The 14,602-nt window shown below is 35.8% G+C and overlaps 1 protein-coding gene across 2 annotated transcripts; it reads left to right on the forward strand.

The window, feature by feature from the left end:
* The first annotated feature begins 1,600 nt into the window (after positions 1-1,600).
* LOC147558945 (protein PHOTOSYSTEM I ASSEMBLY 2, chloroplastic-like) lies at positions 1,601-6,314 on the forward strand. 2 transcript variants are annotated; one of them, XM_086660699.1, is made up of 5 exons: positions 1,601-1,824; positions 2,725-2,819; positions 3,891-4,029; positions 5,736-5,828; positions 6,017-6,314. In XM_086660699.1, the coding sequence occupies exons 1-5, from the start codon at positions 1,737-1,739 to the stop codon at positions 6,145-6,147; spliced, it is 546 nt and encodes a 181-aa protein (XP_086516825.1). In that variant the 5' UTR covers positions 1,601-1,736; the 3' UTR covers positions 6,148-6,314. The 2 variants fall into 2 exon arrangements, with proteins under 2 accessions (XP_086516825.1, XP_086516824.1); XM_086660698.1 differs by having other exon boundaries at positions 1,640-1,824; positions 2,719-2,819.
* The last annotated feature ends 8,288 nt before the right edge of the window (positions 6,315-14,602 follow it).

Below are 14,602 nucleotides of genomic sequence, written 5' to 3' on the forward strand. Positions count from 1 at the left end.
AAGTAGTAAACCAAAATAACAAAGCTGAAGAAGTGCAGAATAGAACTTCGCTTTGTATAACACTCTTCATTCTGTGAGTTGCAAAGCTGGCTTCTCTTCTTAAGCATGAAGAAAACTTTGATCATGAGAGTCCGTCTGGTTGTATTAAAGATAAAACCCGTACCTAACTTCTGGTAACACTTAACATGGATTAAACATACACCCATAGTTTCAAGAAGAAACAAAGGTGTCTGCAAGATGGAACCATAGAATGATTCCGGGGTATCCCGTCAGTATTCTCTATATTCAGAGACCGTATCTGATCGAATTTTACAAAGTAGACACAGGTCAGACACCTGGAAATTGGGATCGCCGTTATAGCCCAAGTATAAATACTCCGCTAATCCGACAAATGCACGCAATAAAATTGCGAAAAGGGGCGGAAGTGAACATGTTACAGAAATAGTCAACATAGTTAAATCTATAAGGTCACCATAGGCCAATGCTATCATCAAAAGGTGAGTAAAAGTATAAGCAAGAGAAACTTCATGATGAGGATAGAGATTAATATTCGAAGTCTTGTGTTTCTTTGATATTGTCACCTTTAACAGTTATAGCTATTCAACAAAAACTCAATTATGAAGATGAAGAAATAATCTAGCAGATTGAAGTTTTGGGTTTGATAAGAAAGTAATTTTCTCTCTATGTGAAGCTTCTTCAACTGTGGGTTTCTTTGATATTGTCACCTTTAACAGTGCTCTCCTCACACTTTTTCCCTTTAAGAATTTAGTAACTACAAAAGAAAAAACATAAGTCTATTGTTTACGAGTGGATGATGGAGTTATCTTAAAAAATAAATCTTCTAGAACAGTTTAAATGTAGTATATTTGTGCAGCTATTATATATTTTTATATAAGGTTTCTAAGTTTTACATTGTACACTTAAAATTTTTGTCTATATAAGCATTTTATTTTCTTCAACAACAAAAAAATCATTTTATTTGTCCATATATTGGCCACCTAATCTAATTGATTATCATAACCAATGTTGTTGTTGTCACTGGTAGTTCTGACTAATAATATGTCGAGAAAATAAACGACGATCCCAATTGCGAAAGGGTGTTGCTAAAAACATCCGACCTTTATATTATACGCAGGCGGCCTATTAGTTTGACTAGAGTGAATGAACATTGACACAAACACATTATAAGCTCACAGATCTTAAATGTTATCTTCTATTTTTTCTTCCCAAAATTTAGAAAATAATCAACAAAAATTCTTCCAAACCGATTTTCAACCAAGGAAAAATCTCTAATGTGATACATAAACATTTCACAATTCATTATCTGACGTTTGAATGCGTCATGTATGAGGGTTAAGTCAACAAGTGCTTGTTTCGAAAGTCCTAGTGCTTTGGAAAATAACCCGGGTGCTAATAGAGCCTTTCGGTTTATAGCACAAAAGCTTAGTGGCTTTAGAGAAAATACACAACTAAAGTGGCAAAAAATGTGTTTTTTTTTTTGAGAAATCGACTACAATCTACGTTAGTCGCCTAAAACCCAACAACATGAAAGATGTCTAAAACAAGACAAATTTAATACATTATTTATATCTTTGCAAACAGAGTATTTCACTTCATCAGTAAATCGGTTTTTATTTACGGGGTGGGGTGGATGGATATATTCCAAAACAGAGTTATCTTCTTGCTGTATAAGTATGTATCCTCCATGAGTTAGAGCGAGAGAAGAAGTTGGGGAAATGGCTGCTTCTCATTTCTCTTCTTCTCTCTCCGCTTCCACAATTCCTTCCCGACTCTCTCTAACAACCAACTCCACCCCAACAACTTGTGAGCTCTCTCTCTCTCTTGCGTTTCTTTATGTCATCTAAGCAATTGATTTCTGTGCTAATTACTTATTCATTTGGTTTTGCAAGAGAAAACTTCAGACTAATTTTTAGCTTCAATCTGAAAACTCTAATAACTATCAAATCTCAATCTTTTACACTTTTCAATTTGAAGAGAAAATCGAAAGCTTTTTGTGGCGAATTTGGTTATAACATTATCTTGGGTTTGGATATGTTTTCTGGATTGACAGCCACAAACTCTATACTAGACAGTCTTCCCACGTGGAAGTCCAACATGGGTAGTGCCTTCGTCCACGTAATCTACTCTGAGTCCTGTAAACTTGAGAAAATTGAACTATCACATGTTTGGGTAATCCACCAAAATTGAATCAGTTATGTTATAAAAGATTGAAGGCAGCTCAATCATATAACCTATTGTTTTTTTTTCTGAACTTCAGAAAATGAATTACAAGATGGGGAGTATTTCAATTACTTTGAGTTTTAGTCCGAGTTTTACTCGCTGCATTTGATGACACAATCTGTACCTTTAACTTTAAATCAAATAATTGAGATTTTCAAAAACTAGTTGCCAAAAGTATGTGGTTAGAAAGACGTCTTATCAGCTTCCGTGTCAAACTCCGAGTAACACTCTTTAAGGGAATAAGCATTTCTCTACTAAATTGAGATGAATTTTAAACTAAAAGAATATCAATTTTCTTTTACCTATTTGAGACTATTATTTTACATGATCATATCCTGATTTGAGCCATAATAAAGAACAAGGGGTTTCTTTAATTCGCTCAAAGTTGGTAGACTTGTAGTGTAGGTAATGTATACTATCTGTGTTTTTGTTTTGTAATATTGGGTAATGATTATCTATTCGCTTGAATTGTCGAAGTACCAGTTAGTTCAAAGTCGGTTAAGTTTCATGTTCGGGTCAGCTTGGAGGAGAGGAGCGACAATGATGGACATCCCGACTCTTTATCTGAACAACATCAGGTAAAAGTGTCACATTTAGCAATATCTAGTCTATTAATTGACATACAGCACGGCAAGACCGTGGTTACTGATTAAACTATTTGTCATATTTGGCAATTCTATTAAAAATCGTATTTATCATGTTTTCCTACGAAGGGAATGCGACAATCATTTAATGAGTCTTATCTCTCGCTTCTATTTTCATTTCCTTTTTCATTTACGTGTCTATGTGTGTGTGCATGTGCTGTGATCTCTTTGATAATCCATCAAAGAGTGGAAAAAATCCTGAATAGCTTCTGATGCAGAAAAACTCGGAGGAATTAGAAGGAAAAAACGGAACGAAGATACGATTTAATCATTTGTATTCGAACTCGTCCGAGTCCAACAGCTTTTCTGTAAATTGAGTAACGTCTCTTAAGGTCGCCTAAATGAACTCAATTGTCTCAAAGCTAATTTTAGTTATAAGACATGTGAACGTTTCCTTTTTGAGTGGAAGTGTTCGTGAATGAAATGGGTCCAGATGTGTTAATATTGAAAACAGTTATTATCAAAATTGACTAAGAATACCCAATATGGTTGATACCTGAATGTCATCGCATAATATGTGCTGAGAATCCTCAATGGTTGATCTTTATCTTGAAAGCTGCCTGTTTCACACTAAAACCTACTTGAATTATACCCTTAAAATTCTTTCGAAGTAGTTTAGTGGATGTCAATGTTGGTATCTTTGTGAAGCCTCTCGGTAAGGTGGTAATGTGTATTGCTGTTCAGAACTTAGGTGGGGTTCGATTCCACGTGGTGAGGTTCTTGGTCCTCTATTAGAACCGCACTAACGTTTCCAAAAAAGAAAAAGTTGGTATCTCTAAGAGTTTAAGTTAGTAGTGTACAATAAGAACTTCTACCATTGTTATTTTGGATACTCGGTCCTTTAACAAAGAATAATGGTGATAATAACCAACAAAATGTTATACTAACTGAGGAGAATTTGTTTCCATAGCTATGAAGCTCAACTATCTCTGCCTAACATATTTGACGAGAGATAAGTGTGGTAACTTTTGATTGGTGAATTGAAACATACTGTTCTTACTGCAGATAAAGCAAGTATCTACCTCTCGGCGTAATTTACTTGCATCGTTAGCTTTGGTAAGTGCTTCTGGAAGCTTTGTCCGAGTACCCAAGGCAGCTGCTGTCGAAGGATGTCGTAATTGTGGTGGTAGTGGTGCCATTATCTGTAAGTAGACATCCTATCTTAGTTTGCCATACATTTTCAGCTTCTTATTACAATTAACAGATAGATATACCTTCAATTATCGAAAAAACTATTTTCCTAGCAGCTGTTCCACACTAATTGATCTTCTTCGACCGACGTTGGAATCGATAATTAGAGTTACTCCATTAAACTGAAAATTTAGATTTTTTTCCTTTAGAGGGTAATTCACTGATCAGAACGAAAGTTTCATGTGTTAGGCAGTTAGTCCCGCATCACTTACGAAGACCTTCCAGACCTGGGTTATAACGCAACACCTTGTCTTACATACCGACTAGGCCTTTTGGGTGGGTCTGGCGCCTAGATTGGCTAGGTGGGGAAGCTTGAGGTGGTCTAAGGAAAAATCTTGTACCATGTGGAACTAGGCCAGTGGACCTGAATGGTGCCTTAGTCAAGGAAAATATGGCTGGTATTGGGCCAGATTTACATTAAAAGGTATCAGAGGAAGGCTCTCCCTTTAAGTGGTGGCGGATGGTAAGAAATGGAAGTTTCATGTGTAAGACACTTAGTCCCACATCTTCTTAAGAAGACCTTTCGGACCTAGTTTATTGCATAACACTGTCACCTTGTCTTACATATTGGCCAGGCCTTTTGGGTGGATTTTTCTGACTAGATTGGCCAGGTGAGGAATCCTAAAGTGGTGTAGGGCAGGCCCATGCCAATGAAAAACCTTGTACCGTGAGGAACTAGGTGGTGCCTAAATCAAGGACAATATGGCTAGTATTGAAATAAGTGTTACATCATTCACTCTAATTTTCTTTCTTCTCTATGGCTATAGATAGCGAAAGGTTCCCCACAAGCATCTTAAGTTTTAATTGCGTATCTTGAGAGGTTGAACATATATACCAAGAGTCGAACAGAGCAGCGAATATGTTAGCTAATTGGAATTTGGAACATGACATCTCCATATGAAGAACTCCATCAAACGAACTTCACCGAGTTGCACAACATCCTTCGTCAGGATAAATAAGGGAATTTTTATTTTAGGAATTACGTAGTCTCCTTGTATTCTTATTTAATTGGGTCTGAGCCATCTCTCAGTGTGCCGTTTTAAAAAAAAAATCCGCAGAAGCATAGACAAAGATGAAAGATGTTTAGGCAAACAAGATAACGAGGAATGTTGAGAACTCTTAAACACAGTAGATCAAGTTATCTACCTATACTTTTACATCAATATCGTATATCCATCCATATGCCCTACAAGATTTTCAACCCATTTCTCTCTTCATTTATTATATTTCTCTGGTTTCATTGCTAGTTCTTCTCAACTTGTAAAGCCCGATCTAGATTAACAAGTAGAGTTCAGATGAATTCGTTTTCTTTTTTGAAACAAGTAATTGAAGTATTTCCGTATCCATCATTAAACTAAGCCGAGAGGTCAACAGTCTATATTCATTTGCCTGTCGTATTGTTTATTTATCTTGTTCTATCTTCATCTTTGAACTTCTTGTGTTTGTTTACGAGATCGATATCTGATTTGACTTGCTTTTCCTTATGTTGAGCAACCCTGATAGTCAAATATAGAACCAGTGTTAGTTTGAGTTTTCTCATCAAACCGAGAGGGTTTAATGAATGCTCAAAGATATTCTTTATCAGAGAATTTACAGTGTTTAAATAATCTAATAGCAGAAAATGCATCAACATCTGATCATTTGCTCTTTTTTATATAGGTGACATGTGTGGTGGCACAGGAAAATGGAAAGCTCTGAATCGGAAAAGGGCGAAAGATGTTTACGTGTTCACAGAATGCCCAAACTGTTATGGTAAGTTACCTTCTAGTGGTGTCAACTGAGCCAGCCTACCCAGGCTCAGTCCAGGCTGAGCTCAATGATAGCAGCCCGGTACGGCTCGGCCCAACTGACACCACTATTTTCTTCCAAAACAAAAACAGTTCAGATGAATATTACTTTGAGACAACAAAGTTAGGGTTCATCTGGTTTATACTCTGCAGGTAGAGGAAAGCTTGTCTGTCCTGTATGTCTAGGTACGGGCTTACCGAATAACAAGGGACTATTACGAAGGCCCGACGCGAAACAATTGCTCGAAAAGATGTACAATGGCAGACTAATACCAGGTTCATAACCAGGTAGGTATTACTTACATCAAGTGTAAGCTATTACTTAGTTACATGATCAAATTACCAATTATTATGTATCTAGTAAGGTTTAAGTGGATAAATACACTTCTCACTATTGTGTTTTACATTCTTTTGTGAGCATATATCTTAAACAAATGAATTTTGGTACAAATTATTCATCTCTTCCTTCCCTATCAAATCTTATACTAGACATAACTCGTGCCTTCGGCACAGTGAAAGTCCAATTTTAGAATTATGATTATGAAAAGCTTGAAAAAGATCCTAAGCTTCTATCTTTCCGAATTTCACTTGGAACTTCTGCAACTCACGAAACACGTTAAGAAAGTGAAAGAAGATGTCAATACATTATTATATGGAGACGTATAGTTATTGAGGCTGAATTGGAAAAAATATAGAAAATCGTTCAAGAGAACAATGTGAAGAGGAATTGTTGGATATGTGAGTTGACGCATTAATTTTAGGTAAGTGTAATGGCCCAAGTCCAGATTTAGTGTAATATGTATAACAACTATCATCAAAGTTTGGGTAGTTCAATATGTTAATCATTAAGGCTATTTTCTACCATAAATAAGTCTCTAAATATGATACAAAGTGATCGTACTTCCTGATTTTGTAGAGTATTTAATCAAACGTGGCATATCGGATCTCTATGTTATAACGCTAACTCTAATTTAGTTTGTGTGTAGTTTAGGGTTCATGAATACTATCTACTCCCTTGATTTCCTATGAAAGAGGCTATTAAAATCATGGGGAAGAAGAAACCTACATGAGTTGTAGCACCAATAAGAAGAAATCAAACCCATTAGCAATAAGAAAGGAAATCTAGGTATTATGCTGTTTGTACCCATATATTTTTTTCTAATGGCACCTACATAAGAAACCTGGGTACTACAATCTCCCCTCCTAAAAGAAAATTTAGTCCTCGAAATTGAATGTACTTGTCGAGAGAAAAAGGCGAGGATAACGAAGTTGCATATCATCCTCACGCTCCCAAGTAACTTCCTTGTCATTGTGGTGATGTCTGACTCCTTGTATCTCTGAATGATTATTACTATAAATTATGATAAAATGTGGTTGTGATAAAAATTAAAAGAAAAAAATATATAAAAAACAGGAAAGAAACATAGAATAACATCAATACAGAAAACAAGAGATATAGCAAACTCACTTTGTCATGAGAAATTCACCAAGAAATACAGGAAAGTCACCAACCTTCTGGTATATTTCAAACCTACACGCTCAAGAAGTCATCTACTATCTTCTTAGGCACGACCTCTATAACAAAAACGAAACGAATTAAATATAACACATGAAAACTACATAAACGAAATTCTGAATTCTCGATTTAAAAAAAAGGGTTATTTCCCTAATGGCCCCCAACTTTGTGACCAGCTTCCTGCCTAGCCCCCTACTTTACGAGAAATACCCATATGGCCCCCTCCCGTTATAACACCGTTACTCTCTCTCTCTTCCATTTCTTTTCTCTCTCCTCCAACATGTTTTCTCTCTCTGCCACCTCGTTAAAACCTGCTAACTCATCATCTTCTCCGGGAAGGTCGCCGACCGACCAATTTTCCGGCCGGCGACCTTTAAACCTAAAAAAAAAAAAAAAATTCACCTCCCTCTCTCTCTCTAAACTCCGGCGAAGGGGGTTACCCTTCGCCGGAGGACCTTGAAGGTCTGCCGGAACAGACCTTCATGGTCTGCTCGGGCAGACCTTCAAGGTCCTCCGGCGAAGGGTAACCCCTTCGCCGGAGTTTAGAGATCTAGAGAGAGGAGAGATGAAAAAAAAAAATTTTTTTTAGGTTTAAAGGTCGCTGGGCGGAAAATTGGTCGGTCGGCGACCTTCCCGGAGAAGATGATGAGTTGGTAGGTTTTAACGAGGTGGCAGAGAGAGAAAACATGTTGGAGGAGAGAGAAAAGAAATGGAAGAGAGAGAGTAACGGTGCTATAACGGGAGGGGGCCAGATGGGCATTTCTCGTAAAGTAGGGGGCTAGGCAGGAAGCTGGTCACAAAGTTGGGGGCCATTAGGGAAATAACCCTAAAAAAAACCATAAATATTAGTAATTTCTTACTTTCTTAGTTTAGTTTAGTAGCATTATTGGATAACATGATTAGGCTCCGAATGTTTTAGAGAATAAAAAATGCTAGGAATTTTGTGTAGGTGGTAGTTAAAAGGGGGGGGGGTGTCACTGGGTGGAGGCGAAACTCAAGTTAGCGCAAAAGAGTGTTTGTTTTTTTTCTAAAAAGTTGATTTGAAATCTAACTCGAACACTGAATTGGTGATGTCTGACTCCTTGGTTTTGGTGTCACTTGATTCAAACTGGTCAAATCCAAAGAGTGAGACGAAACAATTGTATAACACCTAATCTTACTGCAAAATTTGCACTTATCGAACTAAACTAACACCAAGTCATCAAGCAGTTTGGGGCGAGATCAGACATGCGCCGGTCCAAAACTTTCAACTAACTAAGAAGTAATATATTTGGTACTTTACCAAAACATTAGATAAGAACAAACAAAGTTTTGATGATTCAAGTTAAACAAAACAACTACCAGAATACATGATTAATGATATTCAAATACATGGAAGTGGTGGAACATTCGAACTGGAAAATGATCTAACAAACATTTATATTATCCATTAACCATGTAAATATTCCAAAGGAATGCTGAAAAGCGGGAAATTCATGAACATTAACCATGTAAATATAAGCAAAATCATTCACATTTCAGCCAAGCATTGGAATGTTACCTGAGTCTGCTTACGGAATTCAATCATTCATCTGTTATTCTTCATCTGCGTATGGAATGTTACCTGAGTCTACTTCATTTGTCCAATGCATCTATATCAAACAAAGAACCAGATTAACTTTTGATAGAAATCTGATAAAGCAAAAAAGATAGTTAAATACAATACCAACCAAGGAGAATTGTTTGACTTGCTGAAGCAAAAGTGGATGGGACGTAGGTATACAACAAGTTAAGAGATTAACAAATCCCCTTATCCCCTCACATACATTTTCTCAAGCATTAAGTGTATCCAGTTACTTCTCAAGAACTTAAAAGTTTGGTCACAGAACTTCACACTAACCAAATAATTATTACAGAGGTGTTTTTGGTTTTGCCATTACTTTAACAATTAAGTTTGGCCGCTGCTTTGGGAATAAAGAATAATCTCAGGGAATAAATTCTCTAGGGAATCCATGCTTTTTTCTATATTCTGTGGGGCATATTTTTTTTTAGTCCAAAAACTCACTTGATCAAACATTGCCCCCTAATCTTCATCCTCTTTATCACCTTCACCACAACAACTCCCCACCACCATCATTCCGGCCACCACCATTGCCACCTCTTCTCTTTCCTCCCTTCTTATCTTTAACTCACTGTTACCCTCTCTAGCTCTTGTTGCTTTCGTTCTCTCTCTCTCTCTTTCATTGTAGATGACTCTCATTATTTCTCTCATTGTATACATATCTCTTTCTCACTATATATATATATATATATATATATATATATATATATATATATATATCTTGCAGTCTTTAATTCTCTTTCTCGCAGTCTTTCTTTCCGTCTCTCTCTCTCTTGGTCTGTGTAGATCTCTCTATGAAAATCACAGAGTTCGTGGCACGAAACATTTTGTGGCCACAAAATCCTCGAGGAGAGTTTCACGAGAAACTCTCATCGATGTCAGATTTAGATGAAGGGAACACTTCCCTTTTTCGGACCAGTGTTTGTGTGAAAGAAGGAGAGAAATAATAAGAGATCGATTAAGAAATAGCGAGAGATTGAGAAAAACAATGAGAGATCGGGAAACATAGATAGCGAGAGCAACAGAGAGAGATAGTAAGAGATATATTAAGATAAGAAGAGGGATATAATAAACGAACAAGAGATAAAGAGAGAAAAAAAATAAGTCGAGAGAAGATGATTAGGGGGGCAATGTTTGATCAAGTCAATTTTTGAACTAAAAAAATGTCCCTGAGTCAATATTTATTGACTAAAATCTTTATTCTCTGGAAATTTTTTTATATTCCCCAATGTCGCGGCCTTAAGTTTTGTGAAACGACTTAAAAAAAAGGTTTTGTGAAACAGGCTCTGTCCTAGATTTAATGAGAGTTAAGATGGATTTCAAGGGGCGGGATTCATGGTGGGTTTTGTCCTAGATAATGAGTGGGTGAACAAATTTTGTTTTTTTAGGTAGGTAACGGATCTAGTGGCTAAAATTTAAGAAAAACGCAACAGACGGTGAGATTTACCTTTTGGTTTGTCCCAGTCAGCACAAAACATTACGTTTTATTTAAATAAACTAGAAAAAATCGGAGTTCTCCATATCATGATCATGACCAATGTTAGTAGCAAGTTGAGATGAGCATTACTAGACTAACCATGACACCAAAAGCATTTCCTATGTCTTTCCCATCTCCAAATATTAGTACGACTGATATTGCAGAATGAACAAAACCACGAGTACAATCGCCAAGAGAGCTTCGACAAGTGATTTAGTTACAGAAGGAAAAGGACCTCTTAATCCATCCACTGCCGACAAAACAGAAATTGTTGGAGTAAGTATTCCTTCGCCGATTAACATGCACATTTCAAGCACTACCATGAAAAGCAGTAATTTTCTTGCAACCAAACTTCGTTGGAAGAATTTTACTACTCTACTTTTCTTCCTATTACTTCCATATGAGGTAAAATGAGAAGCCTCTGACATTAAAACACTTTTCGAAGAATGAATGTTAATATTTGCATGCCTACAAAGCAATGAATACAAGGCAAAAGTGCCACCTTCACCCTGGTCGTCAGCTTGAAGAGCAATACACGCATACGTGACAACACCAATCAGAGTGAGAGTCCAAACATGATGTTGTATATTCATAAGTAGTCATCTTCAGTTGGGGATTTCAAGTTCATTGATGGGTAAACATATAGAGGAGATTATAAGCAAGAAAAAGAGTCTTCCAGAAATTTGGTTGTTCCTTCTCACGATAAGCATCTGAAATGGGTTCTTGTTGAACCACGATTTCAATCAGAGAATTAGATGTTTGGGGATCCATCATCTAACTTGTAAAGATTATTAAAAACTCTTATTGTTTTCTTAAGTAACTAACCTCGTAAAAGATATAAAGAAGAAACCTTGTTAACATAACATAAACTTCTTTCACAAAAACAACACTAAATTTAAACTAGGTATAAATGGGAAGATGATTAGTAGCTAAAGCTGATGCATCAATTGCTGACCTTGTAGTTGGATCAAAAGGTGAACCAACAACAGATGCATATAGAGGTGCATCTGTTGCTGTCGGAGTACTTCTTTTCTCCAGCCACAAGTAAAAACACAAAAGTGTCATCTCTACAAAGATACAGGCAGCGAGCACAACCCATGTCCACAAACGGTCTGCCCTTTGATGTTGAGAGATAATTCACCTCATACTCTTCAATTGTTGTTGGCGAAGACTTAGATTACCTGGCACAACAAAATTAAAAGAAATAAAATCTCATAATCCGAAATTTAGAAATTAATTTTGAAAATTAAAACCTTGAATTAAGATGAACAACCAGAAAAACCAATGCAACATAAAATAAGAAATTAAGTAGCGCCCTCCCTGGTGTCTTCTCTCTCGCTCCCTATCTCAAAATCTCAACTACATTAAACACATCTTAAAAACATCATCAGATTATTTTAAATCATTGTAACTAAGGACAAAAAGAAATTAAAACATACGTGACAACATCAATCAAAGTGAGAGTCCAAACATGATGTTGTATATTCCTAAGTAGTCATCTTCAGCTAGGGATTTCAAGTTCATTGATGGGTAAACATATAGAGGAGAAGTAACAAGTCCTCCAAACACAACTCCTGATGTGTTATAAGCAAGAAACAAAGTCTTCCAGAAACTTGGTTATTCCTTCTCACGATAGGCATCTGAAATGGGTTCTTGTTGAACCACGATTTCAGTCAGAGAATTAGATGTTTGGGGATCCATCATCTAACTGGTAATGATTATTAAAAACTCTTACTGTTTTCTTAAGTAACTAACCTCGTAAAAGATATAAAGAAAAAAACTTATTAACATAACATAAACTTATTTCACAAAAACAACACTAAGTAATATCCTTAATAAACTTAATAGTGTAAAAAAATAAACTACTTAAGAAAACACTGAACTTTAGATGTAATATCTTTAATTAACATAACAGAAACTTCTTTCACAAAAACAACACTAAATTTAAATTATGTATAAATAGGAAGATTATTAGTAGCTAAAGCTGATGCATCAATTGTTGACCCTGTAGTTGGATCAAGAGGTGAACCAACAACAGATGCATATAGAGGTGCATTTGTTGCTGTCGGAGTACTTCTTTTCTCCAGCCACAAGTAAAAACACAAAAGTGTCATCTCTACAAAGATAAAGGCAACAAGCACAACCCATATCCACAAACGGCCTGCCCTTAGATGATGAGAGTGATAATTCACCTCATACTCTTCAATTGTTGTTGGCGAAGACTTAGATTACCTGGCACAACAAAATTAAAAGAAATAAAATCTCACAATCCGAAATTTAGAAATTAATTTTGAAAATTAAAACCTTGAATTAAGATGAACTACCAGAGAAACCAATGCAAAATAAAATAAGAAATTAAGTAGCGCCCTCCCTGGTGTCTTCTCTCTCGCTCCCTATCTCAAAATCTAACTACATTAAACACATCTTAAAAACATCATTAAATCATTGTAACTAAAGACAAAAAGAAATTAAAACATAACACATAACACATCACATGTCACACATTGAATCCCACATCCCATATCTTACAACTTTTTTTTTGCAATTTTTTGTTGCAAATATCTTACAACTTGATAGTTGAAGCGAGGTCGGAATATTTCATTCACTTCTTCATCATTTTTAAGTTTAATACAAAGTGTCATAAACAACACTAAAGTAATATCTTTAGTAAACATAATAGTGTAAAAAACTAAACTACTTAAGAAAACACTAAACCTTAGATGTAATATTCTTAATTAACATAACAAAAACTTCTTTCCCAAAACCAACACTAAATCTAAACTACGCCTAAATGGGAAGATGATCAGTAGTTGAAGCTGATGCATCAGTTGCTGAACATGTAGTTGGATCAAGAGGTGAACCAAAAACAGATGTGATGTGACACGAAAATGTCACATTTGGAGAGCCTAACTTAGATTTATTAGTCCTTTTCGAGTGTTATCAATAATATTTTATGTGTTTTTCTTGTTAGGTATCATTTTTTGGGTTAAACATGTAATTTAGAATAAAGAGAGCGAATTATCACTATCATTTCATGTGCCGAAAACGAGAGAAAAAGACTTCAAACAAATCAAATGACAAGTAGAGTCAATGACAAGTCCGACGATGAAAACAGTATTCAATTCGGAGTTCGGACGGGAAAGATATGAAAGAAATAAGCCAAGGTCTTTATTTGGAGGCACTCTCTTTTGTTTCTAATTTGAAATCAAAGTCAAGCCCAAAGACAAGCCAAAAACCCACAAAGAAAAAGAAGAAGAAGAAAGAAAGATGTAGAGATTTTATGGACACCCTTCTTTATGGTCCAAGTTAAAATAGCGTTAAGGGTTTGACTAAGTCAAGGGACCCTAGGGTTTGAGTAGTAAACACAAGTTGAAGTTTACTATTCATCATCTTCTAGCTTGAGAAGGAACCAAGCAACTAAAGAAGAGTTAGAGAGAGAAAGAGGCTAAGGTTTGAAAGTTCTTGAGAGTTAGGGTTCTTCATCAAGAGGAGAGAGAAGGGGCCGACCTAAGCATGGTCGGCCAAGATGCACAAGGAATTGCATTTGTTGCTGCCAGGGTACTTCTTTCTCCAGCCACAAGTAAAAACACAAAAGTGTCGTCGCTACAAAGATACAGGCACAAGCACAACCCATATCCACGATAAGGGTGCCAGTGAGAGTGATAATTCACCTCATACTCTTCAATTGTTGTTGGTGAAGACTTAGATTACTGGGCACAACAAAATTAAAAGAAATAAAATCTCACAATCCGAGATTTAGAAATCAATTTTGAAATTAAAACCTTGAATTAAGATGAACTACCAGAAAAACCAATGCAAAATAAAATAACAAATTAAGTAGTGCCTTCCCTGGTGTTTTTTTCTCTCTCTATCTCAAAATCTCTACTACATTAAACACATCTTCAAAACATCATTAAATTATTTTAAATCATTGTAACTAAAGACAAAATGAAATTAAAACATAACACATAACACATCACATGTCACATATTGAATCCCACGTCCCATATCTTACACCTTTTTTTTGCAATTTTTTCTGTTGCAAATATTTTAAAACTTGATAGTTGATGCGAGATCGGAATATTTCATTCACTTCTTCATCATTTTTAAGTTTACTACAAAGTATCATAAACACCACTAAAATAA

Source organism: Eschscholzia californica, unplaced genomic scaffold (assembly GCF_041429995.1).
Source record: "Eschscholzia californica isolate CP2 unplaced genomic scaffold, dmEscCali1.0.p SCAF_2, whole genome shotgun sequence".
NCBI classification, from domain to species: Eukaryota; Viridiplantae; Streptophyta; class Magnoliopsida; order Ranunculales; family Papaveraceae; genus Eschscholzia; species Eschscholzia californica.

Excerpts from the sequence above, each read along its gene's own strand:
- LOC147558945 (XM_086660698.1), top strand. The coding sequence starts at position 1,737 with ATGGCTGCTTCTCATTTCTCTTCTTCTCTCTCCGCTTCCACAATTCCT. Across the intron at positions 1,825-2,718 it reads CAACTCCACCCCAACAACTT|TACCAGTTAGTTCAAAGTCG; the intron begins GTGAGCTCTCTC and ends GAATTGTCGAAG. Across the intron at positions 5,829-6,016 it reads AGAATGCCCAAACTGTTATG|GTAGAGGAAAGCTTGTCTGT; the intron begins GTAAGTTACCTT and ends TATACTCTGCAG.